Source organism: Acinonyx jubatus, chromosome A3 (genome assembly GCF_027475565.1).
Source record: "Acinonyx jubatus isolate Ajub_Pintada_27869175 chromosome A3, VMU_Ajub_asm_v1.0, whole genome shotgun sequence".
Taxonomy (NCBI): Eukaryota; Metazoa; Chordata; class Mammalia; order Carnivora; family Felidae; genus Acinonyx; species Acinonyx jubatus.
This window is the reverse complement of record NC_069388.1, coordinates 89,282,609-89,309,315: the sequence shown is the minus strand read 5'-3', so window position 1 is coordinate 89,309,315 and position 26,707 is coordinate 89,282,609. Positions and strand designations below refer to the sequence as shown.

Sequence of the window (26,707 nt, the reverse complement as noted above, 5' to 3'; positions counted from 1 at the left end):
CATTATAATGGATAAATGAAGCCTTGCACAAAGAGTAAATACCGAATGGCTATATTTATGGAGAGTTGTACAACAGGCAAAACTAATACACATGGAAAATTTTAACGTAATTGCTTCTGGGGTCAAGGACAGGGATTGCCTGGGAAGGAACATGAGGGAACTTTCCGGGCTGATGGTAATATCCACTATCTCAGTGGAGGTTGTATTAGATATATACACTGTATTACAAGTATTATGTATTTGTCAACTCATCAGATGATACTTACAATTTGTCATTTCATTGTATGTAAATTTTACATTAAAAACAACAAATATTGAAATCTAGTTAGTAATGTGCATATTGAAGTTTTAGGGTTGAAAATAAACTGATTTCTGTCATTTACTTTGCAAATGCATCAAATAAAACAAGAGGGACTGATGGGTTAGGACTGAGGAGTTTGGTAAGGCAAATCTAGTAAAATACCAACATAGAAGAATCTAGATAGTCCGTATATAGATGTCTGTTATAGAAATCTTTCAACTATTTATGGGAGGTGGGGGTGGGGAGGGGGAAGGAGAGGCAGAGGAAGAGAGAGAATTTTTTTTATATACCCTGACTGACAGTCATGTGAATAAGATATTCTTGGCCCATCTACATATATTTCATCTTTATCTGTGCCAACTATGTTTCTTTGCATTGCATGGTCCACACAATCTATGAAGTGTAGATGTTTTACTATCAGTCCCCACGGGCTCATTGGCCACTGGCATTCCCTTCCTTCTCACACAGAATTCAAACCATGACTTGGAGGCTCATTTTTCTTCAGTGTTAATGGAGGCCTCCATCATAAATGGATGGCCTGAAACTTCCTGAAGTCTCTCCCACACTTTCTACCATGAGTTTCACTACCATTAGACAGCTCGGGCCCATACAAACAAGAGTTGGAACCTGGTCCTCGCTCCAAAATGCAGGGCCCTCTCTCAGTGAACTTGGTGCTGGCCATGCCTCACAGAGGTGGGTTGTGGCCACACAGAATCGTGTTTACAGAACATGAGATGGTCACATATCCAATTCCCCCTTAATTCATGGATCACCAACCCCCTGATGGTTCTTTTTACAAGTGAGAAAATGGAGGACCAGGGCACACACTGCTCTAACCTGTTCTAAGCTGCTCTAAAGCACACAGCTTGAATTCAACCCCATTTAAACTAGAATTCTATCCTCACCCCTCATGACACACTGCCCTGAAACCACCTCCCTCCCCACCAAGTAGTCAATTTTACAAATGCCAGTCTAGGACAAGACTGGTGAGGAGCCTTTAAGGCAGTAGCTTTCAAACTGCAAGCTGGAAAAAACTCAGCAGCTCCTGACTAGCAGCTTTTTTTAAAGAATGGACTGCAATGTATCTGACTACATCACACTTAACAATAGACATTGGCCCCTGAAACTTGTTCCAGCTGTACATAAATAATTATACATATGTGTTTCTTGGTATGAGCCTGTAGTCCAGAAAAGTTAGACAGCCACTGACTTAAAGATTAGGTCCTTCTAGATCAGAGATTTAGATCCCAGGTTTAATCACCCAGATTCAAAAAATAATACTGGCAAGGAACAGGCTGTGGAAGGACATTGTGGAAAAGTCATCACTTGAGTAAAGCCCCTAGCCTTCTGTGGGAGAGACACATAACCACCAGTAGCAGCAACAGAACCCAGGCTGTGTCCTGGGCCAGGAAGCAAACACAGCAGCAAGGCCCCATGGGCTGTGTGACCAATCTAGGGGAGAGGCAGAGATCCCTATAAACAACTGACCCCAAGGTCTCCCCTCTCAGCCCTTCACTGGGGTGCCAATAACAAAGCAGAAATTTCATTGTTTAAATATTTTTTTAATGTTTATTTATTTCTAAGAGAGAGAAAGAGAAAGCATGAAGGGGGGAGAGGCAGACATAGAGGAAGACACAGAATCTGAAGCAGGCTCCAGGCTCTGAGCTGTCAGCACAGAGCCTGACGTGGGGCTCAAACTCACGAACCATGAGATCATGTGAGCTGAAGTCGACGCTTAACCAACTGAGCCACCCAGGCACCCCCAGAAATTTCATTTTTGATAGGCTTTACCTACTGAAGAAGTCAGTCCTTAATGCCACATTCCATAACTCTGAGCCAGCACTAACAAAGCATAAAACCTTGATGTTGACCATTTTAAACTGCATTCTCTCATGTTCCCCTCCCCAATTTCATTCTCCTTTCTTGATTTCCAAAAGCAACCCCTATCATTCATCTTGTGTATATATTCCATATTACAGCCTAATAATTTCATGATGTGTGTCTGTCCATAAGCAATGCATGACATTGGGGGATTTTTTTAAAGTTACATCCAACTAGGAGGAGGTATGTGTCCTTCCCCAATGTTTCACTCACCGTTTTTTAGAAGTATCTGTATTAATATATGTTCATTTATGTAACATGCCACATAGTTATTCCATCCACAGGGATATTCCATAAACTGTTTCCAATATGCTGTCATTATAAGCAACAGTATTAGGAACATTCTTGAACATGCCTCCTTGGGTTCATATGGAAGTCTGTTCAAGTGACAATATAGTTGGACATAGTATTACTGAGTTATCAAATACACATACCTTCAACTTGACTAGTTATTGCCAACCTCGTGTACCAGGAAAACTACTATTAATAGTTCAGTGTGCATCCTTGGGACTTTATGTACCTGTACACACACACATAAATATATGTGAGTTTACAGAGTATGAATATAGGTAAGTCTATCTCATGCTTTATAATGGGTGCAAAGGACTATTTTCTGCATGAATTGACCAGAGCCCAACTGATGGACACTAAGAGGTTTTCCCCAATCACACTATTTCAGAGAACTTTTTTTGCACATCGATAACTAGCACACTGGTTCTAGTACAAATGTAGAACAGATTGGGACTGCCAGATCCACCACTTAATTTTACAAAGGAGAAAAAGCCGAGTCCTGGAGAGCTAAGGTGAGGAGCTGGCCCAAGGACCCCAGCAAGTGAGAAACGAAGGGGCTGAGGGCTGGGGTTCCTACAGTCTGGTCTACAGCACTCTTAGGCGGAACTTGCTTCTGCTTAAGTGAATAAAACATTCCATTACACGTCATCCCCATTTACCCTGTAGAGTTTGACATTATCAAGAGGCACTCTGTGTATCACAAAAGTCACGTAAAATCTCCATTTCCGTGTGGAAAGGAGGTCAGGCAAAAAGGATCTTGCCCTAGATCCTTGTGCTCCAGAAGGCTGCGAGAGTCAGCCTCTGACTCTTATCCTTAGTCCAGGCACCTCACGTTCACGGAGGCTAAGTACATGCTTGCTGCTTCGGCCTGGCACGCAGACGGGACTCCCAAGACTCCAGCCTGAGGTCAGGGAAGAAGAGTCAGTGACCACATAGCACAGTAATCGATGCAAACTCTGAGGCAGAGGGAGGTGTCCAGGCCTCCAAGCTCAGGAAAGCAGTGAGAATTTTAAACGCCGGACTCAAACCTAGTTCTCCTCAGCAAATTTATTCACCTACTTATACTTAAGCCAGACATCCAGCCCCAACCACATTTCAAACAATTTCAGCTGCGCTTGTGTTCTCTGGTGCTGAGTGCACAGGCTCACGCGTGCACGCACACACACAATGGGCTGGGTGCAGTCTTGATGCCTGACCTTTGGCATATATGAGTTTGAATCCTGACTCAGCCTCTCATTAGCTGTGTGACCTTAGGCAAGTTATTTGACCATCCAAGCATCAAATTCCTCCTCTTAAAAAAAAAAAAAAAAAAAGTAGACAAAATTTGGACTTACCTTATAGGGTTTTATCAAAAGTAAATGAGTTACTGCATGTAGGTGCTCAGAAAAGCTCTTAGCCCACAAAAATTTAGTAAACATTCAGGGTACTTGCCTTGTGGTGGTATCTGAAATAAAACAATGTCCCTGGCCTGAAGGAGCTAGTAAATTTATCAGAATGTCAAATAAAACAATAGAAGCGGGTGTGGCTGCAGGTCAGAGGGAGTGGCAGGTACAGTAAACAGTGCCAGTCTGGAGGGTATACGAGGGATACCCAAGAACTGGAGGAGGCCACTCACCTCAAGGAACTCATGGAAGGGCTGAGACATATACTCAGAACAACCCTGAACAAGGTCACACCCTCGGTGCCGGGTCCAGGCTGAGTCCCAGGGCAAACATACTTGTTTTACAAATCGTAGGAAGGTACAAAGTCTTGTCAGACAAACCAGGCCCCCAGAGGCTCTCAGGCAGGTTAGCCTCAAGGGCCCACATGGGATAGAAAATCTGAAGGCATATGGTGCATGGATAAGCCTCTCCTCCCTCAGGCTCTCGGGAATCTGTGCTTGCTGGTTCCTCCACTGCCCTGGCAGCTGCCCCTGGGGCTCTTTCTCCCAACCCTCCACATGTGGGTAGTTATCCTACACTGCTCACCCCTCGCGGCCCCCACAGGTACCTCATCCCTAAAACGAACGGATACTGTGAGCAGTAAGTGAAACAAGCTGTGTGAATGTGCTGACACAACTGAGTTGCGTCCCCTCTCTGAGGATGTTGCCGCCCCTAGACAGCAGGGTTCGACATCCCAGCATCACCTCCGAGTCCTCTGTGTCTGCCCAGCACATCCCACCAGGGCCACACTCTGTCTCTACCAGCTGCCCGTCATCCACTGCTGCTGCTGCCGTTCTGCCCACACCCCGCGAGAACTTGGTTACTCCCTAGTGCTCACTGAAGAAAGACTCACGGTTTCAGGTGTGCACGCAAGGCTTTCTGTGATCTAGCCCAACCTACCTTCCAACTTCTACCTTCACCATGATCTTTTACTCTGGTTTCCTGGATGCTGCATCATGAAAGCTAGGGTCTATATCCAAATAAGGGGATTAAACAAAGCCTGGCGGGGTCATGCGCACACCTTCAGAGCCCTTAATACCTTAAGCTGCACCGTGGCTCTTCATGTTGTCCCAAGTGTATGTGGACCTCAAGTATTCTTTTCTCACAGAGTTCAAGAAACAATCTAGGACAATCTGTACTGTACTGTTTCTCCAGCAAGGCTGTGGAATGTGCCACGTAGAGTGACTGCCCTGGCCCATGGCTGTGACCCCCTTAAATGTGTTTGTCCTCCATCACCCTGAGGACAGAGTATGCCAATCAGCCTGTCTCAGCACATGGACAGGAAACAAATGGTTGCCTGCTTGCCCCATTTTCCTGTCTACCCCACCCTACAGACTTCACTAAATTTCCTGTATGCTTAACCTAGCCAGGGCTAGTTTCTGATGCGTGAAACCAAAGAATCTTCACTGATACATCACTCTTTGGGACCCTGAGCCAGGCCGCCCAAATCTTCCCCAAGCAATGGACCACCCAGAGCCAACACCCCCTACCCCAGGGCAGTACCTGTCCCATCTGGAGTAGACCTCACAAAGGTGGGCAGCATTTTCACTGAAGCAGTAGGGTGGGTGGTGGCTCCAAGCCCTTTTTCCATCTCCTTGCGGAACCGCTGAGAGATCTCCAGAAGGTTCTCATCAGAAAGACGCATGTGGTAGAGATACTGGTCAACCTGCAAAGGGGGAAACAAGAGTACAGACCTGTAGTTTAAATCAGTTGGTACAGCCATTTTTGTGGTAGAACATCACTCAGTCCTTCGAAAGAATAAAGTCTATTATGTACAGAAAATTATTATTAAAGACCATTTACTTGGAATCTATTTGACAAGACTGTTAAAAAAAATACTAAACTCAAATTTCTCAAATGAAAAAAATAGGTTTAACTTTATTTCTGAAGAGTGGTGAAGTTGAGGGGAAAGGCACACTGGGGAAGAGGAAGAGTTCTTTCCAGAAAGGCTGAGTTTAAAGGTCTGTGACAATATCCTGGGAGCTGGGGTTCTTTACTGACCCCCACACACCTCAAGGCCAGTCATGACAATCCTATTATCCCCCACCCTAGGCCGAGCAGCCGGCTCCTCTTGCCTCACTTACACAATCCCCAATTCTGCCTTTACCTCTTTCATCTAATTTCTACCCCTAGCCAGACTCTAACCATTCCCCTGCTTAAACCTTCCAGTGGCTTCCGATGAGAACCAAACCTGAAATCCTTCCAAGGCCCCACATGATCTGGCCTCTCGCCACCTCCTAAGCTCATTGCGTGTCTCTGCACTCCTTGTGCAAACCCTACCCTTGGTTCAGTCCTTCCCTGCCTCGGAACCCATGCACAGGGGCCCTCACAGCTCTTTGTTCCATCCCATTTCTTCAGCCCCCTCCAGACCTCTCTCCATGGAGGCCTCCCATCCTTCTAATGAAACAGTCAGGCCTCCCATTATTCCAAAAACTCAGAGTTTTCCCTTCACAACACCATCCATAATATGAATTTCTTGGTGTCCAAACCATAAGCACCAAGGCCAAGAAGAACCACATCTGTGTGTTCACCCCTGCATCCCTGGCATGTGGCTGACACAGAATAGAGCCTCTACATAAATAGCAACACAAGCTCTCCTGTCCTCAGAGGCAGAGACAGCTCTCCCTATTTATGTCATTGATCTTATTCCCAACATAAAGCTACATGTACTTGATTTACTACTCAAAGAGGCATTAGGAGTCCCTCTCACAGTTTCCTCCTTGGAAGTTCTAGTCTGCCTTGGCCATGGTTGGTCCCAGTTTTCTCCTATCAGGAAAAGGTCTGATAGACTTCCATCCAAGGAGGCACACAAGTTTCCGCAACACCCTTATCCTCAGCAGCAGTGTCCAGGACAGGTGACACTGCTGGCCATGGAAGGGTAGACCAGACACAATCAGGGACCTCAGATCAAGCCCCAGCTGCCCCCTCAAGGGGTGATGGTTACGGTCCTCTCAGCATCATCAGCAAACTGAGAGACTTCAAGCAACCCTGCTATTCCCTGCTCTGAAATGTCAGGGTCCCCAAGGGCAAAGCTTGGCTGATGACCACTGCCCCTGTTATTCCTGTGGGAGACAAGTAAGCACCCGCCTGCCCCTGCCCTTGCTCAACTTTGACAAAGAAGCATACATTTTTATAATTAGAGTTTCCAGACAAATGTGCTTGTTAGCATTATAGCCTGTTACAGTTTCCAGCCTTTTTTTGTTGGGCCGTCTAGAATTTCTTTTTTAACCAAACTTGCAGCCTAAGATTTCCAGAGGAACAGCAAAAGGTGCTTAATCCTTTGAGAAAAGAACTCAGTCTGTTCAGCAGAGACAGTCCCCCTACTCACGTCTTCTCTATTCCAGGCTGTATCCTAACTCCCTATGGGGTCTGGGGCACATCCTCCCCTTTGGGCCTCTTTCTGCCCCTGTAGAACAAAAAGATTGGCCCTCCTTGGATCATTTCAAATATCCTGCTCAAGACTCATCTTTGATCATTCTTCAAAAATCCCAAAAGGTGAAAAATTAAAAATAAATAAAATCCCCAAAGGTGAAAGATCAGAGTGTGGAGTGAAACACTAAAAATAGCCACAAGCCAGGCCAAGAGTCTCTGGTGAGTCAGCCCACCTTGCTCCACAACCATCGTGTGGTTAAAACACAACACTGAGACGCAACCCTTGCCTACACAGGGTGGGCAAGAGCAAGGTAGGAGTAGAGAAAAGCAGTCAGCCACTTCTCTCCCTCCCCGGCCAACAGAGAGGAACTGAGCTTGTCAGGCTGGGTTTCAAATTTGCAGAAATGAGGATTTCCCTGAACATGCTTGTGGCCAGCATTTATTGAAAAGCCACCACAGACTATCCAAGTGTATTGGTCTAAATCAGGAAGAACCCAATCACCCATTCTGTTTGCTGACCTCAGGCCCCTGGCACGTCATTTGCCATGAGCCCACCATCAGCCTCAGCCTTTCAGGGCTGTGTGGACACCAGCCCCACCACTGATCCGGGTATCCTATAACACTGGACAGCCAGAGTGCTCCTGAGATACCTGGCCTCCCTCACAATGTTTGAGGCTCCCCAGGAGGTAAAAGGGCACAACCTCAGCCCTACACCATTCAAGTCCCCTCCCTGTTGGTGGGAGGCAAACCCCCGGTGACCCTGGGCCCAGGGCAACTTTAATCACCCCAGAGGCCTCCTGCTCCAGATATGGGGACACCTGGGCTGGCCCAGAACACTGCCTCCTGGCTGATAAAGCTAATGTACATAACCCAGGGCCACCAGACCACGGACCAACACCAGGCCATGTCCAAGAGCAGCCTGAGTAATAACAGTAAACCCATACGTGGCACAGATGCTGTTCTCAAGCTTTTACATTCATGAATTCATGTCACCCTCACAGCAACCCTGTGAGGTAGGCAATGTTATCACCTCCACTCTACCAGAAAGGGATAGCAATGTGCCCAGTCACAGAGACGCAAAGGGCCAGGCTGGGACTAGACTATACAGGCCAAATGGTACTACAGTGCCCACTAAAAAGGCCATCTTCTATTCAGTCATCCCCTGATGCAGATACAAAGGTCAAACAGCAAAGAGCATGGCCCAGGGGAATGGTCTGGCAGATCAGAGGGCAGTAGAGGCAGCAGACATGTCTCTGGACATTGTCATGAGTTTGCCACATGATAAAACTGGAGCTCCCATATTACTACTTTTGCAAAGAGAGAAGTAGAGTGCCAGAAGCTTCACTGCGACCCACTCCCCTACTCCCCACCCCGCCCCGGCTGGCCCCACCGCCAGCACAGATGGCTCTGGGTGTTACAAAGGAAGCCAGCCAGGAAAGCAAAGCCTGTACTGCTTTATTAAGAGGCTGCATGGCCACGACCTCGGAGGGCGAGGTCATGTACACGAAAGAGTAAAGGTGGACTGGCCACAGTTCTACAGCGGCCATTGTTCATTTAACTTTGATGCTTCAGCTGTGACAGGCTGCTTGGAAATCCAGTCTATACTTCTCATCCTTAACCCTCAAAGACTAACAAGTAAACAGCCTTAATTCAAGTCACACTGCCTTTTACCTAAGAGTATAGTCATCTTTTAGTGTCCGGTGACAGACGAAAACAATGACGATGATTGTTACAGTAGCTAAACACGTACCGAATATTTCTTACCTGCCAGACACCATCCTACGACTTTCCTGACTTGACTGCATTGCCCTTTTGTAAAACTTCTACACCCCTGTTTTACAAGCCACTTGATGGTGAGGGGCAGAGCTAGGATTCAAACTGAGGTGCATCTGACTCTAAAGCCGGGCACTTGGGACCACCACCTTTACTTCACCTGTCCTGTGGTTTCTTGTGGTTTCTTGGATGACCCTGGGGTCTTGATTTCCTCTCTAACACATGAGACCAAAGAAAGGATATGGGACAGCTCTGAAAAATGCAACAAGAGCACCTTGGCCCGAACTTCCCCTTCTTCACAGCACGATGATATGGCCACCCTGAGTTTAGTAGGAAGGAATGCTTAATCGCCTAAAGTTACAGTTTCCTAAACACTCTGCGGGGCCCACCCAGCCTTGGTTGGCACTGCTGGGTTGGGTGAAGTGTGGCCGAGGGAAGCTAAGAGCCAGAAACAAGAAACAGCTTCCATACAAAGACAATTTTCCTAGATTGGGAAGAAAGTGAATGCAACTTTGCAAGATCCTGCCAACCTCTCCCACTGTGCAGCCAAAGGGAAGGAGCACCAGGCCCAAAATCATGGACAAAGTCATTTAAGAGGTATCAGATGGACGCAGGGCAGTAAGACTGCAACTAAAAAGTACCCTTAAAAATGCCCTTGGGGCATCACTCGGTTTTTGTTGTTGTTGTTGTTGTTGTTTTGTCTAGTTTGTCAGGTTTATCTCTCTTACCCCAGCAACCATCAGGCCTAGGTTTGAATGCTTCCAAGCATGACAGGCTCAGTACTCTAAGGTGGTTAGCTGCTACTATTGGTCAGCTCTAGGTGTTAAAAAATGTTTCCTCAATTTGAGAGAAATCTACTTTCTGAGAACTTCTGTCTAGTCTCCATTCTACCACTTGGGATAAGAGTTCCCAAACTTGGTGACACATCAGCATGACTGACATGAGGAGCTTTTTAAAAACATTAAGAATTCCAGAGATTCATTCCAGACTGACCAAACTGACTGATACCTTTAGAAGTTCAAACATCTTCCCCTCTCCTTAGGCTGGTAACCACCATGCCAATAATGTGAGAATAGTGGGCTATATTCCGGTCAACACTGCCTAAGGTCATTTCTACCATTTTTCTACCTGCAGTCTTTGGAAGTCAGTAGTTAATAAGACATTAGGCCAAGTGTGAAATAATCCTGTGTTGATCCTGGGTGCTGGGAATTGGAAAGATTAAACCCTGTATACTTGTTGGAAACATTCAGGTGGTTGGAAACTATCAAAGCAGAATCACTCAGGCCAACCCTCATTTCATAGTTAGAGATGGTCTAGCCAAGCTGTGGCATCAGAAAAATCATTCAAATCCTGGCTGTAGCATATGTACAGGTATGTAACACTGGATGAGTCACTCTCTGAGACCCAGTTTCCTCCCTGTAAAACGGGATGAATGTGCCACACAGCAGTCACTGGCATAAATGGCTTTATGATGGATCTAAAGCTCTATCTAACCATTCTCTTTTCCTCCTAGACTCCCCACTGGCCAGTGGCACCGTCAGCGGATCAGTGACACTTCTTAACCCTACCTTAGTCACATTCAGGGTTAACAAAAGGAGAGGCTGTTTCCCCAAACTGTTCCTTCTCTTTCTGTGGTGGATGTGTGACCTATCACACTGGGCTGCTTCTCTTTAAAACTCTAGCAGGGAGAAAGAGGGAAAGAAGAAACTGGGGAAACAGAGGCAGGCTGAAAGCAAAGCCTGGCTGAAGTATTAGAAGGTCACCTGCCTGCCTGGAGGCAAGCACGTGTGTTAAAGAAAAAGTGGTTAACAGTTTAAAAAATTTTTTAATGTCTATTTATTTTTGAGAGAGAACAAGAGAGAGAGAGACAGAGCACAGGCAGGGGAGGGGCAGAGAGAGAGGGAGACACAGAATCCTTAGCAGGCTCCAGGCTCTAAGCTGTCAGCACAGAGCCCAACGTGGGACTTGAACCCACATACTGCAAGATCGTGACCCGAGCTGAAGTCAGATGCTTAACCAACTGAGCCACCCAGGCGCCCTGATAGCAGTTTTAAATGACATCTCTTTAGCAATCTTGAGACTAGAACTTCCTCATTGGGCAATTTTGGTCAGTTTCTTCCGCTAACACACCAGTCCAACATCCCTGTTTCCTCTAGAGGATTGTGAGTAGAGGCAGGAGAAGTTCTAAAGAGAAATTAATACCATACTCTTTATGAAATGAGGTAACACCCTAAATGAGAAGCCTGTCTCCTTCAGTGTCCACATTTTCCTCCAGACTAGCCCTAAAAGGAGGGGAAATTATGGCACAGCAATGATGCAGAGAATGGAGAGAGCAGGTCACCCTCACAAAAGATCCACCAAAAAGTGTGCAGTGTCCTGGGTGGAGGAGACACAGCCCCGGCCAGGCATGGGGAAGTCCTGAAAGGAAAGGCCTACAGGTGGAAGCCAGAAAGGGACCTTGGAAAGACTGAGGCCAAGGGGGCAGACTTGACCAAGGTCACACAGCTGAGACTACGATCTGAATCACCCAGACACCTTCTTCTATTGTCAAAAACAATAAATGACAATCCTGCTGCTGGTCCACAAGGGCCCATGTCATCTTGCAGGCCAATTCCAACTGAATGGCTGGTGGCCACTGACTACATCCTAAAGCCGCCCTGTCTGATCCCAGTGGGAAAACAGTCCTGACCAAACTGGTCAGATCCAGAAGACAACAATATTCTAATTTTGACAGTTGATTATACAAAGTATTACAAATCCTAAGTTGAATACCTTAAGAGGTTTCAAAGGGAAGTGTGGAAGAAACCTTAAATTTCAACATCTGTCTCTGTAAGATTTGTATCATTCAACCCCAGAACTCTGGCCATTGCTTCAACCCCAGTTTCTCCCATTGTATAGCCTGTGATGAAAACAGTTACATGCAAAGCACTACAGTGTACAGGAACATGATTTTAAAAGAAATCAGGGGCGCCTGGGTGGCTTGGTCGGTTAAGCGTCTGACTTCAGCTCAGGTCACGATCTCACAGTTCGCTGAGTTCGAGCCCCACGTCAGGGTCTGTGCTGCCAGCTCAGAGACCGGAGCTTGCTTTGGATTCTGTGTCTCCCTCTCTCTCTGCCCCTCCCCAACTAATGTTCTGTCTCTCTCTTTCTCAAAAATGAATAAAAAATTTTTAAAAATAAATTAATTAATAGAAGAAATCAATTCTGGAAATGAATAGTAATGATGGTTGTACGACAACATGAATGTACTGAATGCCATTGAATGGTACATTACATATATACACACACAAACAAAATTTTTTTTAAAAGAACTCAAGATTCCTATTCTCTAAGACTTTACAAGATAGCACAGAACTCAAATCGTATTTTAGACCCAACAAATGAATGTCTCTGAAATGAATGGAGGATGGATCCCAGTAGATAACAAAGGGAGCACAATGCAAGGCAGCCCCAGAAGTGTCACAGGTGTGAGTAAGTGGCCGGTGAGACTGGCATGCAGGGGAGACTGTTCTGGGCTAAGAACATATATCCAACATACATTTCAGTGGATAGATGTTGACCTGGAGAGTAGGGATATCATGTGAAAGGGCTCAGAAGGTGTGGGCCAAGATCTTGGAAAGACATTATGAATTCTAGGACCAGAAAACTACTCACCTCACTGTATTACATTAACTCCCTACTACAATGTCTTCATATTAGTATGACTTAAACCTACCACTTTTAGTCATGGGATCACGGGAAGGAAGGATCATAAAGGTCACCCCACTGTGTAAAGTTGCTGTGTTATTTACTGACCATTTACATTTCTGTAGGGTTTGGTGCCAGGAGAAAGTCTGGCTGCCCAGAGTCACTGCTTCCTGCCACAGGCCAGTGAAATGAAAACAACTGCTTCAAGGACAGCTGTCCTTTTTGCCCAGACTGCCGGGAAACTCAGAGCTCTGCTCTCCACTCCAGTGAACCGCCCCTGGTTCCATGCGTGTTGGTAGTCACCCTTGTCTATTCCTTTTACTGAAAGCTGAACTAGATCACCTAATCCTCTTAGTAAGCAGAAATAATAAATAATACATGATCAAACAAATGCTCATCAGCCATCCCTACAGGACACATCCTCTTCAACAGAAGTGTGAATTCAAATGAATAAACTGGATAAGAAAGCAACTCCACAAGCATGTAACGTCAGGGCCACCCGGAAGCACTGCTGGACATTCTGTCCCCAGGCTCCAGGAGGTGCTGGAGGGACAGCAGCTGACTGCTACTCTTTAGCCTCTTCCAGACCCCAAGCAGACCAACTGATTGAATTTTAACTTTCCTAGCACTCACGCTCTTGTCCCAAAGATATAATCAGGCCATCTACACAGATGACCTGTATATTTGTATATATACAAGTTTCTGAAAAGAAATTTCAGAAAGTCTGCACCCTCTTGAAGGGCTCTGACTGGTCTCACCTGCTTTAAATCAGACAGTTGAAACAGGGTTGGGGGTAGAGGAGAAGGGATACTATACAGCAATTGTTAAGAACCACCACCTACCCACTGGGTGTTATTCGTATGTGATGAATCACTAAATTCTATTCCTGACATCATTATCACACTATATATTAACTAACTTGGATTTAAATTAAAAAATCAAAAACAAAAAACACCACCTACCACACATATAGCAACATACATAGATGAATCTCACAATATAAGGTTGGGTGAAAGAGAGGTGCCTGGGTGGTTCAGTCAGTTAAGCATCCAACTTCAGCTTAGGTCATCATCTCTCAGTTCTCGGGTTTGGGCCCGTGTCAGGCTCTGTGCTGACTGCTCAGAGCCTGGAGCCTGCTTCAGATTCTGTGTCTCCCTCTCTCTCTCTGCCCCTCCCCAACTCGAGCTCTCTCTCTCTCTCTCTCTCTCTCTCTCTCTTTCTCAAAAATAAACATTTAAAAAATTTTTTGTAATAAGAAATAAAAAAATAATAAAGTTGGGCGAAAGAAGCTAGACACTGAAAGGGACATACCTTATGAGTCCATTTATATGAAGTACAGAAACAGATCTATGCTGACAGAAGGTAGGACAGTGATTACACTTAGTGCTGGTAATGATCGGTTACTGTATCTGGGTGGTGGTTACCTGGTGTTTTCAGTTTCTTGTGCATATTATACTATAATTTTAAAATACAGAAGGAATAAAGGTCAAGGCCCTGGTCTACCCCCTACTCATGGTCAAGAGGGCCCAAGAAGATCAAAGAAGTCTGTAAGAGGTCAGACCAGAGGGGGGAGCCATAATCTAAATGCAGCCACACACAGCCTTCCAGTGACTCTACATGCTGACACAGGCTTGCAACTTAGTTTCAAAAGAATTTATTTTTGCATTATTCCTTTGCCAGTGTTACCTCAAATCTTTGACAAGGAAACCAAGGCTTGGAGAAGCTTCCCCAAACCACAGGCCAAGTCCCTGGCAGGCCCCACAACATCCAGTGGTCAGCTGAGTGCCCTAACCTAGGGCACAGGTGTGCCCATCCTGGGAAACCCAGGTAACTACTGTCAGTGACCTCATTAATAATAATGCCTTCACAAACTTCTCCTGGGAGGACCAAGGCTGTGCAAAGAGCAGCAAGTTTATCCTGTAATGTTGCCAAGCCAAGGCCAGATGTTTCTGATAAGAAAAGAAAAGAAAAGAAAAGAAAAGAAAAGAAAAGAAAAGAAAAGAAAAGAAAAGAAAAGAAAAGAAAAGAAAAGAAAAGAAAAGAAAAGAAAAGAAAAAAAAAGATAAACTGAGGAGGCAAAGACACAACAGATCCTGGATTCTTTAAGGCTCCTTCGTCTGAAAGGCAGCCAACCAAAAGTAACAGATCTGCCAAAACACTTTCTTCAGGATGGGACAAGGCAGAACCTCACTGGGGCCACCATGCCACCTCAGGGAGATTCCAGCTGACGCACCACGCACTCACAAGCCTGGGGCGCCAGGCTAAGTGTGGAGCTGACCTAGAGGCTTATAGGCCACTCCTCCGGGATCCTGCTGCACCTCCGTGAGTCACAGGGTTTCCTGTTCTTCCAGTTCTTGCCTCAGCTGACTGGAGTTACAGCCAGACAGACCTCAGGCAACAGCACCCGTCAGGGGTCCAGGAGATGGGATTTGGGACATGGATAGGTCTCGGGACCTTCCTGTCCTCAGACATTCTGTTCCAGCTGTTGGGCAGCATGGTGATGATATGTCCCAGGTGTACATGACCCTGGCATAGTTATTTACACACATTAATTGAGTGCTAAATGGAGTGTGCTAGGGGCAGAGGACGCCAGGGGAAAGGAGACCCCAGTATTTGCCTGCAAGGGGTTCAGTCGATTGGTAGGAGGCAAATATGTCAGCAAGTAATTACAAACTGAAAGTAAGGGCAGATAGTAGGCAGTTCCTTTCACCGTAATAAAATACAGATTTACAATCCCTTAAATCATGCACACATCAATAGAATTCTAAGGAGTGCCTCAAAAAGGTTACAAAGGTATACATGTTGACCCCACACCTAGAATGTTCTCCTCCTCTGGTCTAACAAACTCCCACTTGCCCTTCAGGGCCCAGAACAAATGGCGTCTCCCCAAATTCCCAGCTGCCAAAACACTTTTGATACCTTGTGTCTTTCCACCCTCACTGGTCCCAGAGGACTAAGGGCACTCACACAGGTTCCCAACTTCACACTTGTGATGCCAACAGTTATCTCAGTACTGAGATACACTAGGTGTTCAAATCATAGGTCACAGTCACATACAAGGGGCTACAGTGTGACGAAGCAGTGGGAGAGTAACCTGGGTAAAGGGGAGAGCTAGCCACTCTAGAATACCTAGGGGCTCAGAGCCTAACCCTGTTTTTCACCTGAGCCCTGACGGCACATGACCCTGGCTGTAGCATGGTTTCCTCTACAGCTACCTGGCTGCCCTGGTCAGTCCCCCAGGCCCCCGAAGTGTCAGATTCTGCCTTCCCTGGATAGCCCCATGCCAGGGACCTGAGTCTACCCCTGAGCCTCGTGTCTGAACGACCTACTCCTGCCTGCTGCCAGGTGTCCACCTGCTGCACTGAGCCCCTGTGGATCTGTCCCTGCGCACCATGTCCTGCCCCAGACCTTACCAGTCTGCCCGCCCACCCCACAATCACAGCCACCACGGACAGGGCAACCATATGTCCAGTTAGCCTAGAACGAGCTCAGTTTACACTGAGGTAGCAGCGTAAGTATTAACAGTGTCCCCTTTTACCCAAAGTGGCCCAGTTTGGACAATAAATTATAGGGTTACTCTAGGTACAGGCCGCAAGGCAAATCCTGCCTCTGTTCTTGAGGAGCCCACGCCTGACTGATGGGAAGAGCTCATGCTGCACAACTGGTGCCAAAAGGGAAACAGGGACCAAGAAACTGGGTTCTTGCTCTGGGGCTTGTCCTATATAAACTTGGGCTGGTCACTCGGTACACAGCACCTGGTTTCCTCATCTATAAAATGAAGAACTGGAACTAGATGATCCAAAGGTCCCAAATGACACCTGACTCACAGCCCCATGAAACTGAAACACAAGTGGCCATCTCCAGTTGTTCCAGGCAGCCCCAGGCTGGGTTTAAGGGTCTGGGTTCTGGGGTCAGGCTGCCTGGGTTTGAATTCTGGCTGGCCCTTGAACAAGGAAGGTGCTGTCCCTTTCTGTACCCTACTGTCTTTATCTGAACAATAGGTAATAATAATGTCTACCTGAGAGGGCTGCTTCAGGATGGCCTGAGTGTGAGTGCATAGACAAAGCCCAGCACTTAGAAATGTTTGTTATTTTAAGAGCTTTAGGTATTGATGGAGGAACTGATGAGACGTGGCTAGAAAGCTTCCCTGGAAGGGGTTGAGACAGGAAAATTTGGGAGGAAGCAGGAGGAGGAAGTCTCTCAAATGGGAAAAAGGAAAAGTGTAGCTTCACATGCCCTCATTTAACCCTGATGGCTTATCTGGCTTAACTCCTCTATCAGACAATATGAGATGCCAGAAGGAAGAGTCTGGGAATAAGGCCTTTGCAGCACATGAACCACCTCCAGGGTGGAGTCACTGAGCTAAGGTGAGAAGAGGCAGGAAGGCTGGATGGGTGGGCACCAAGGGCCAAGGTCTCAGCCCTGACTCACTCTCTTGGTTAACTCCAAGGTAAGTTTTAACCAAGGTCACTCCTAGGAAGGAACATCAAGGAAATGCTTAGAGACCCATAGACAAAAGTGCAAAAAGCATGGCCACCCTTAAAAGAGAGCAGCATTTCAGGGCAACAAAGCCAAGACTCCCAACTGGGTTTGGACAAGACAAAGCCTATACAGGGATCGGGGAAGGCAAGTGTGGGTTCCACAAAGAAGGTTGCCTTGGGCTTTGTCAAGAAAGGGCCCTGGGTACCCAAGTGTCAGGAAGGGCCACACTAGACAGTCCAGAGTCTGTATATGAGGGGCAAAGAGCTCTCTGCTGAGACCCAAGATGGCCACAGATCCTCTACCCGATGTGCCAAAATAACATGAGATTGATGGTTCCTTTCAGTGAAACTCCAGGGATCAGTGGGACCAAAACCTACCATGACTCAACAGCCCAGGGCATCCCCCACCCCAAGCGGCTTCTCAGTGGGAAGTCAGAGTCTGGAGCAGATGTAAGGAAGGGTAAACAAGCATCTCATTGGCCAACTGCAGCCTAAGTGGTCTCAGCAACTGCCCTGGGAGCCTCTGCCCTTTGGGGGAGGGACTAAAGAGGAGGGGACTAGGTTTCTACAGTGAAAAGGGTGGAACTGATGCTGTGATCAGTCATGCCTTCCACGGAGGATGCTTCAAGCTGTGGTACACCAGTGGCCATGGCATCCCCAAGACCCTCCAGTGGAGATGCTACTTCCCAGAGGAAAGCAAGTTAGACAAAGAACTTAAGGATGGTTCTCCTATGCCCAGGAAAGACACAGTTTTAGATGGCAGAGAGGGCAGGTGAGGATGCTTCCTTAGTCCTCATATTTAGGGACTTCCTATCCTTCTGCCCACCCTATCTTCTACTCCAACCCGACATCTGACAGAAAGCACCAATGTTCCAGAATCCATATGCCCTAAAAGCCCTCGGGGAAAAAAGAAAAAGGGCCTCTTTTGCTCCTGCCCAGATGACAGCACAGTAGGATATCTAAGAGTGTGGTACTATATGCTTGTAGTTCTCTATGTACTAATATTTAAAACATGAAGAACTGACTATGTGTCAGGCACAGCTCCAAGAGCTTCCTATATATGAACTCTCTTTAATCCCTACAATAACCCTATTAAGGCATTAATTCCAAAACTCTCCATTTTACAAGAGGAAGAAACAGTGCCCTACAAAGGTTAAATTAACTGTCCCAAGTTCACAAAGCTGGTTACATAAGCCAGGACTCAACCCTAGGAGACTGGCTCTATCACTCACCACACAGCTTCTCCCAATATGACTGCTGGACTGGCCCTTGGTGGGTATCACTGGCCTCTCTCTTCTGCCCCCAGCTATAGTAGCTCCTTTACTCATGTTCTGTCAGCTCATCCGCCTGCTTTGTTCAGAAGACTGATGGATGCCTGGCCTCCATGAAAATCCCAGCAACAACCAGGGTGAGATTCTCTTGTGGATAACTGAGCAGACTTCTCTCCCATGGGCTTCCTGGAGTGCTTACATTGCCCACATTCTTCTGGTTAAATACAGAAAAACAGTAACCCAGGTAACCTACCCATTATCCAGGGGTCATGGACATCTGCTGACTGCCATAGTCTGCAGACTTCACCTCAAATTCAACTTTTGTAAAAGACCACTTCCTACCATGACTGTCCCATGTCCTGGCACCCTGAGAGCTGACAGCCAAGGTCTTAGTTACAGATGCTATTAAGTAGCTCTATGACCATGAACAATGCACTATAAAACTGAAGGAGGGGATGAACTATGCTCTTCTAACACAGCTTCTCAACCTACAGATATCTGGGGCCAAAAAAGTCTTTGTTGCAAGGGGACTGTCCTGTGTGTCGTAGGATTGAGCACCTCCCTTGCTTCTACCTACTAGATGCAATAACGTATCCTCACCTACCTAACCTGTGACAGACAAAAATGTCTCCAAACATTACCAAAGTCCACTGGAGGGCAAAATCACCAATAGTTGAAAACTATGGTTCAAAAGAAGTAGTAACAAAAAGAAACCAAACAAAGAAACAAATAAAACACAGGCTTTGCCCCTGTCAACTTGGGTACAGTGGGAATCCTTGCTCTTTACTATAGATTGGGATCACCCCTCACAAAAGACTGCATGGCCCAAAATGCCAACAGCACTTCAGTTGAAAGACCTGCTTGAGAAGCAAGCAGAAACAACCACTCCAGTACAAGAAAGCATAGCCTGTGATCTGTGGTGTGCGATATTAAGACTCAGCCAATGAACTCTGGGATCTGATCTGTTCAACCCCCAGCCCCCCACTGCTTTGGAAAGGAAAAGACAGACAACACACAGTGTTGGAAAACAAACCAAACTTGCTGACTGCAAAACTCAACAATGATAATGAGGAACCCATTATCTAGAGTCGTCTTTTAAAGAAGTATCTGAACAAAGGAAGCCAGTTTTCTGGGGTTCCTGAGGTCTTTTAGTACATCAGATCTCCTTACTCTGGCTGCCAGATTTTGAGAAAACTGTTGCAGTTTGTGTTGTTTTGATTCCCCTTGGAAAAGGGCCCCTAGCTGCCCTCACCCTTCTCACAGTGCTGGAAAAGTTCAACTTTGAAAAGTGATGTTTAAAAAAAAAAAAAAAAAAGTTGGCTTTATCTGAGGAGCCTCAAAGGGAATTTTAATTAGTTCAATGGTAAAGAAAAGGGCTTCCCGGAGCTCTCTGAAATAGAAATTTGGTGATACAAAAAAAATGGATGATTAGCAAAAGTTACAAAACATTCCTACCACCATCAACTGCTCCTGAGCAGAGAAGAGACAGCATTAGGATGCTAAGTAGTACATACAAGCTGAACAAACGCAAAACTGTACCGGTCAATGTCAGTTAACTCAGCCAAAACTAATCTCAGTAAGGTTGTGATCAGTACTGAACTCCTGGTATTTTAACCCCTTATCTGAAGATTAGTGGCACATAGCAGGTGCTCAAGGCATACCCATCAAGGTTCTCTGGAGGTCTCTAACTCCTCACCCCATGGTAAGGCACCCTCTCTTCACTACTAACTTATCTCACCAGACAAGTGAAAGGGGTCTTAGTTTCAGTTTCCCACGTAGTAGCCAGAGGGCTTGGTACCCACAATAAGTTCTCAGAAAACATTAAAACTCTTGTCTATCTTGACTCTTAGGGGCTCTGCTGAATTTTCTGCTTCCAAGATATTCCTCCCACTCTTAAGTCCAGAGTTGAAAGCCACCCTTCACTCACACAGAAAGAAGCCCGAATGAGCTATCTATATGCCATAACTGGAGTGAAAATATGTCACCAGTCTGTGCATGTTAAATAATTTGGCCAATGGCTAAAGGCAGGCATGCACACTTCATTTCACTTCCATGGTTAAAACTGATTCTCATTCCCAAGCGGCAAAAACCCTGTATCTTGAATATTAATTATACCGCAATTAATAAAAAGAATCCTCTATCTCTCCACAGACAGAGCATAAAGCCTTGATTGCTGGAAGACAGGAAACACCCTTACTCTCTGCCTTTTTCCCCGTGCCCCCCAGCCCCCCACCTTTTCTCAGGATCAACCTTGGGTCTTGATGAAGGAAGAGCCCACTGCCTTTCTCTCTTAATGTCTCCCCATCCACCCATCCCTTCAGCCCAGAACTAGCCATCCCCCAATCTGCCTCTCACCCTCCTCCCCTTCCCACAGCCCTTGCTGAGCTGCTGTCTCCAGGAAGGTCCCCTCCCTCATCCTCACACTCATTGAGTACATCAGTAGCCAGAAACTGTGGCTACAAAGATGAACAGCCAGGATTCTCCCTGTCCTGAGGAAGGAACTGGAACTGAAAACTACCAACTCTGATGCACAGTGGGATGATAAAAATGCCATGATAAGGCAAAAGCCCCTAGTGTGAAGAGTGTGGCATTCAAAGGAATGGCCAGGCAAGTCCTTGGGGAGTGAAGATACAGAATATGAAGAAGTCAGGGGGCATTCAGCATGCGGTGTTAAAAGGCTTCTGAAATGTTCCAGTCTGGCTCCTGAAAGAGAGTGGAAACAGAGAAACCCTAGGAGGCCTCTGAAGTAAGCCAGACACCGGTTGACAAATGTGTAGCAATCAGAAAGGAAAGTCAATGAAATGAGTCCAAAGCTCCCAGCCAGAATGGCAGGAGGGTACTGGTGCCATTAATGCAACCAAGAGAAGAGCTAGTTGCATTTCTGGGCATGCTAAGTGAGGGTGCGGCCAGCATCCAAGAGTGAATGCAGACACAGGCTAGGATGGAGTCCAATATTGTTCCCAGAAGCAGGTGAATGTGGTCAAGAGCATGGGACTCTGGAGCCCAACTGCATGGCTTTAATTCCCACGTTTTACAAAAAAGCTAGTGACCCTGGACAAGTTACTGTGCCTTCGTTCCTCACCAATAAAACAGGAATGCTGTCAATAACTGCATCTACTTTGTGAGGTTGTTATGAATGTTAATAAGCTAACAAATGTAAAGAGCTTAAACCAGTGCCTGGTACACAGTAGATGCTATAAGTATTTGCTCTTGAGTTTCAAAGCATTAATCGGCAAAAGTGAGCAAACGACGCTTACTCTCCTCCTAATGGTACAAAACATTGGGCTTGTCCATCAGGATACAAATTGGAGGCGGGGGGTGGGGGAAGGGAGGCGGGTGACAGTTTTGGGCAGGTGAATCTATGTTTTCCATGCCTCAGACCACAATCCAGAATATGTAAGATAATGGGGATTTCAGAAGAGTCCAAATCAAGACCTTTTCAAGACTCTAAAATTAAACTCAAGCTTCATCCTTCTTTCCTAACTCATCCTTGTAGCAGCAACTTGAAAAGATGCTTCCAAAATATTCTGATTCTCTTCCTACTTCCTATCTAATTGCAGCTGGAATCAAACAGCTTTGCTCACCTAAGCCAGGAGGCCAAGCCCCAGGTTCTGACACCTGGTAAATTAAGGGCCTGACTCTATTCTGCCCCCATTGGTAATTTAGAGGAAATACACCTGTCTCCCCCCAGATACTTCCCAGGGTAAAAGAAGTTGTGAGTGTAGATAAGAGTAACCTACAAGAAAGACATTTCTACATTATTGTGCTTAATCATCACAACTCTATAAAGTGGACAGGACCACTGCTGTCAGTCCCCTTTTACCAAGAGAAACCAGGGGCACCTGGATGGCTCAGTCAGTTAAAGCTTCCAACTCTTTATTTTGGCTCAGGTCATGATGTCAGGCTCCGCACTGAGCGTGGAGCCTGCTGAAGACACAAAAAGAAATCAGCAGGCCAAAGAGGCAAAGTGACTTGCTCAGGTCCTGAGGTTAATAAACCATAAAACAGAGATTAGAACTCATTTCCAGATACCCTGGCTAGTAATCTCTCCACTCTGGGACCAAAGAGATGGCCCCCAATCCATTCCATGACACGGTTCAGGTCTTAGCCTCCCTCCCCTGGAGTAGGAGACAATTTGTAAAAGAATTAAAATGTCCTGGTCTGATATTCACACATCCGAGAAGACCTCCCCTGGATTAATAATCCTCCAGCTTCCTGCTTTAGAATTTGCCAAGGGATGAGTCTTCCCCAAGGGTTAACTCACTTCTTGGGCAGAGAAGCCGAAAGAAGTTGCCAAGATCCTGCCGGCTCACAGACACATTCTTAAATAAACTGCATTAAAGTGCAGAGCAGAGCTACATCCCAGGAATGAGAGAGCAACAGCCGTTTTATAAGCAGAGTAAAACTCAACTAAACCAGCCTCCCGCTGCTTGCTACTCCAGTCTGAGGCTGAGTATGGCCATGTTTTATATGGGGATTCATGTGTCTCTGCTCTGAAAGCACCATAATGGCAGCCCACCTTTGCTCTCACAATACCCAGAATGGGAGTAAGAGCAGGTCCCCGCACCGAATTTATGTCAAGACATTCTCCCAAAATTGTGTTCCCTGTAAGACACAGAAGCTTCAAGTATGCAATTGAGCAACGCTGTCATTGCCTCACAGGTCTGGACACCCCTACCTCCGCCTCAGCCCATCCCCTCTTCTCAAGTCCTAGCTGAGGTGCATGGTCAGGTGCCAATCCAGAAATCCCCAGGATTTCAGAAACTCAATTCTCCCTAAAGTGATTGCACCTTGGGCCGGGCCCCACCCCCCACCCCCACCCCATATCCCGAAGCACCTAGAGCTTGGTCCCGGCGGGGCCAGAAGCTCTTTCTTATGGAAATGACCTGGCGAGAGACCGGGGGGGGGGGGGGGGGGGAGAGAGATAAAAGAGAGAGAATATGAACCTGCCGAGAACTAGGTAGGCAGACCTGTCGGAGCCTAAGGCAGGAATAAGCTCGTTTACATAACAAAAACTTTTCTTAAAAAGACGGAAAAGTGGGGGGGGGGGGGGGGGAGATCCTCCTCGAGCAAGTTTTAGGAGCACCAGAAGTATCAACCAAAGTTGGCCCTCTTCTTGGAGGCGGGCCCCGGCCACTCCAGGCCTGGCGGTCCAGAGGCCGATCGGTGGGGGATGTACGCCCATCGCGGGGCCTCAGTTCCGGGCGCCTCAGTTCCGGGGAGGGGGTGCGGCGGACGGAGTTACTTGGCCCCCGTCCCAACTCCCTCTGGCGGGGGAGGGGGCCTCTCCCCAAGCCCACCTGCGCGAGGCCATGAGGAACGCCGAGGGGAACTGCACGTCCCCAAGACGCGCTCGTTCGGAGCGGGAGCCCCCTGGCAGTCCCACGTGGCAGAGGAGCCTCCCCCACCGCAGCCAAGATTCTCCACACGTGCTCTCGCCGGAACTCCGGCGGCCAAAGGGGGGCTCCACCCACGTGGACTCCGCAGTCTCAGACTACGTGCTGGCTGACCCGCCCCTCCAGCGGAAAAAAAAAAAAGAAAAGAAAAAAGCGCGAGCGCGCGCAGGGTGTCAGGAAGGCGGAGAGCCGCGCGGAGCGCGAGCCCAGGCGCCTCGCACGCGCGCACACGCCTGCCGGTGCCTAGCGGACGTGGCTCCTCGCGCCCTGGAGTTTCCCGGCAGCCCTGACTTTTTCCGCACCCACGGCCCCGAATGGGGTGGAAGCGGTCCCCCGCAGGGTCAAGACGGAGAGTCCGCGGCCGGCCGGGGACCGCACAACTTTGTCAGAAGCGAGCCAGCCGCCCCTGCACGCGCTTGCCTACCTTCTGCACTTGGTCATGGTTGAGCTCCGTGAAGAAGTAGGCGAGCAGATGTGAGGCGATCATCCTGCCGCGGCCCGTCGGCGCCGAGTTGGGAAACCGAGGCTGGAGCGCGTGCGGGGGCGGAGGGCAGCGCGATCCGACCGCTTTGTATCCGGGCTTGGCGGCCCGGCCAGGAGCAGTGAATCCGGGCGGCACAAAAAGAAGGCGATGGCACGCCTGGCGGGAGAGTCTAGGGTCTCCAGAAACAGGTTTTGGGAGTCCGAATTCCCAGAAGGCGCCCAAAAATCACTCCTGGCGACGTGTCGGGGTGGCCCCGCCGCCAAGGCGCTAACTTCACCACAGAATCACCAAAGGCTCAACTTGGGAAGAATCTCAGTCCGGCCTCACTTGAGCGAGTGGACCTCTCCGGCTCAACACGCGTGCTGCTCTTGCCCACGGATCTTCGCTTGATGACACGGCGGCGCTAGAGGCGGCCCGGGACTCCTGCTCCGGAGTTTCGTGCAACAATGTGGCTTATTGAGGCGCTGCCGGCTCGCGGGCCTCCCGATCAGTGACGCGCGCACTCCCATTGGCTGCACGGGGAGGGTGTGTGCGCCCACAGGCCGCCCGCCGCCGCGGCGCAGCCAATCCGCGCCCGCGGCCCGCGGGCGCGGCCCCTCCGACACCCGAGCCGGCAAACTGGAGGGGCGCGCCCGGGGCAGGGGGCGGGGCCGGGCGGCAGGGATGGGACGTGTGGTCCGTGGCTAGAGGCTGGGGCGGAAAGGCGCATGAGCCACCGCCGCGTCAGGCTCAGCTATGGGTGGGGGGCGCGTGATCACAGATCCAGAGTGTGGGCCTACTGGAAAGACAGGTCACCCGGCCCGCACGTGCCTTGTTCGAGGAGAGAGACACCTCTGGTATCTCGGGGTCATGTGAGGGGCCCCCATTGCCGGGTCACATTTCTGAAGCATCTCAATCCTCACCTGTTGTGGCTCAACAGGGAGCAACGGTGAAGCAAAATGAGGCACCGTAGCTGCTGCTCAGGCATCGCAAAACGGATAGGGTGTGTTTTTTACTAACTTCATTTTACAGATGAGAAGACTGAGGCACGAGCCGTTAAGAGACTTGCCCAAAGTCAGACAGCTAGTAAGTGGCAGATGCAGGAAGGAACCCACACCCGCCTGACTTTGAGGCCCAGTTCTCTTCCCTAGTTTCCTATCCTACCTCTCTAAGGGGCCTGGGGAAGGAGAAAGCAGGAAAGGAGCTTTATCTGCATCTGTGGGACGGACGTGTGGGTGAAACTGGGTGGGTGATTCGTGTGTAACCGAATCCGTGTGTGGGGCGGGATGGGGTGGCTTACAGATGCTGAGAGGAGTGGGAGGTCATATACGCGGTGGCAGCTAGCGAGAATGAAATATAGACTGCTGCAGACAGCAGATTGGTGCTTGTGGAGAATAGTGAGCCTGGGGTTGGAGAGGTAGCAAGGGAGGGGAGATGAAGGGCTTCCGTGTTGTACTGAGGAGTTTCTCCTTCTCCCAAAGAGTGGGGTGCTATCTGCAAAGTATGTATTATTGTAGTATTATGTAGGTATTAAATGTTCATGGTTGGAATACAGAGACAGAAATAACAAAAACATCCATGATCCATCCTCTCAGCAAAACTTCTTAAAAGCTATGTACCCTTGCCAACTTCAGGCCTGGGTCCCAAACTGCTTTTGTCATTCTCATCATAACGACTTGCATGTTGCCAAATCCTGTGTTCTTATCTCACTTCTACCCTTGTCTTACTGCACTTCTTGTGATACCTGTGCATAGTTGACCACATCCTCCAGATATCTGGACACACCTTCCTCTGTGGGAGTTCAGGAAGCTCCACCCTCCTGGTGTTCCTCCAGCTCCTCAGACCCTGTTTTCTCTACTGGTGAATGCTGGAATATTCCAGGGCTGTCCTCCACCCTCTGATCTGGTTATGCTGTCTCCCGGGGTGATCCCTCCCAGCCTCATGACTGTTACATTATCTACATGCTGGTAACTCACAGATATAAATCTATAGCTCTCCAGGAGCTCCAGACATTTCTCCAACAACCATTTCTCACCTCCACTGAATGACTTACATCTCACACTTAACATGTCCAAAGCCAAACACAACTATTTTCCCCTAATCTATGCCTTTCCCAGTTGTCTCAGCAAATGACATCACCATCCACCCTAAGTCATCCTTAATTCCTTCCTGCCACTCACCCTCATATCCAGTCAGTCCATCAGCAAGCAGTCAGTCTGACCCATAAAGTAAACCCTGTAATTGATCGCTTCTCTCCATGTCCTTGGATACCTCCTAGCCAAGCCATCAAAAACCCAGCCAGTGCCAACACTACATCAGCCAATTTTGTCGCAGCTTCCATTTATGCCTGCCTCCATCATGACCCCTACA

At 47.9% G+C, this 26,707-nt stretch overlaps 1 protein-coding gene across 2 annotated transcripts in view; it reads right to left on the bottom strand.

Moving 5' to 3' along the window:
- HK2 (hexokinase 2) overlaps positions 1-24,823 on the bottom strand; it is a 61,731-nt gene extending 36,908 nt beyond the window's left edge. The window contains exons 1-2 of one of the 2 annotated variants that reach the window (XM_027072123.2): positions 24,299-24,823; positions 5,398-5,560 (exon numbers count right to left, since the gene is read on the bottom strand). In XM_027072123.2, coding sequence (XP_026927924.1) covers positions 5,398-5,560; positions 24,299-24,361 — 226 coding nt within the window. In that variant the 5' untranslated portion in view covers positions 24,362-24,823. Of the gene's footprint in view, positions 1-5,397; positions 5,561-23,778; positions 24,227-24,298 lie in introns of those variants that run through there. The other variant, XM_027072124.2, reaches the window with a different exon arrangement.
- Between the last annotated feature and the right edge of the window lie 1,884 nt (positions 24,824-26,707).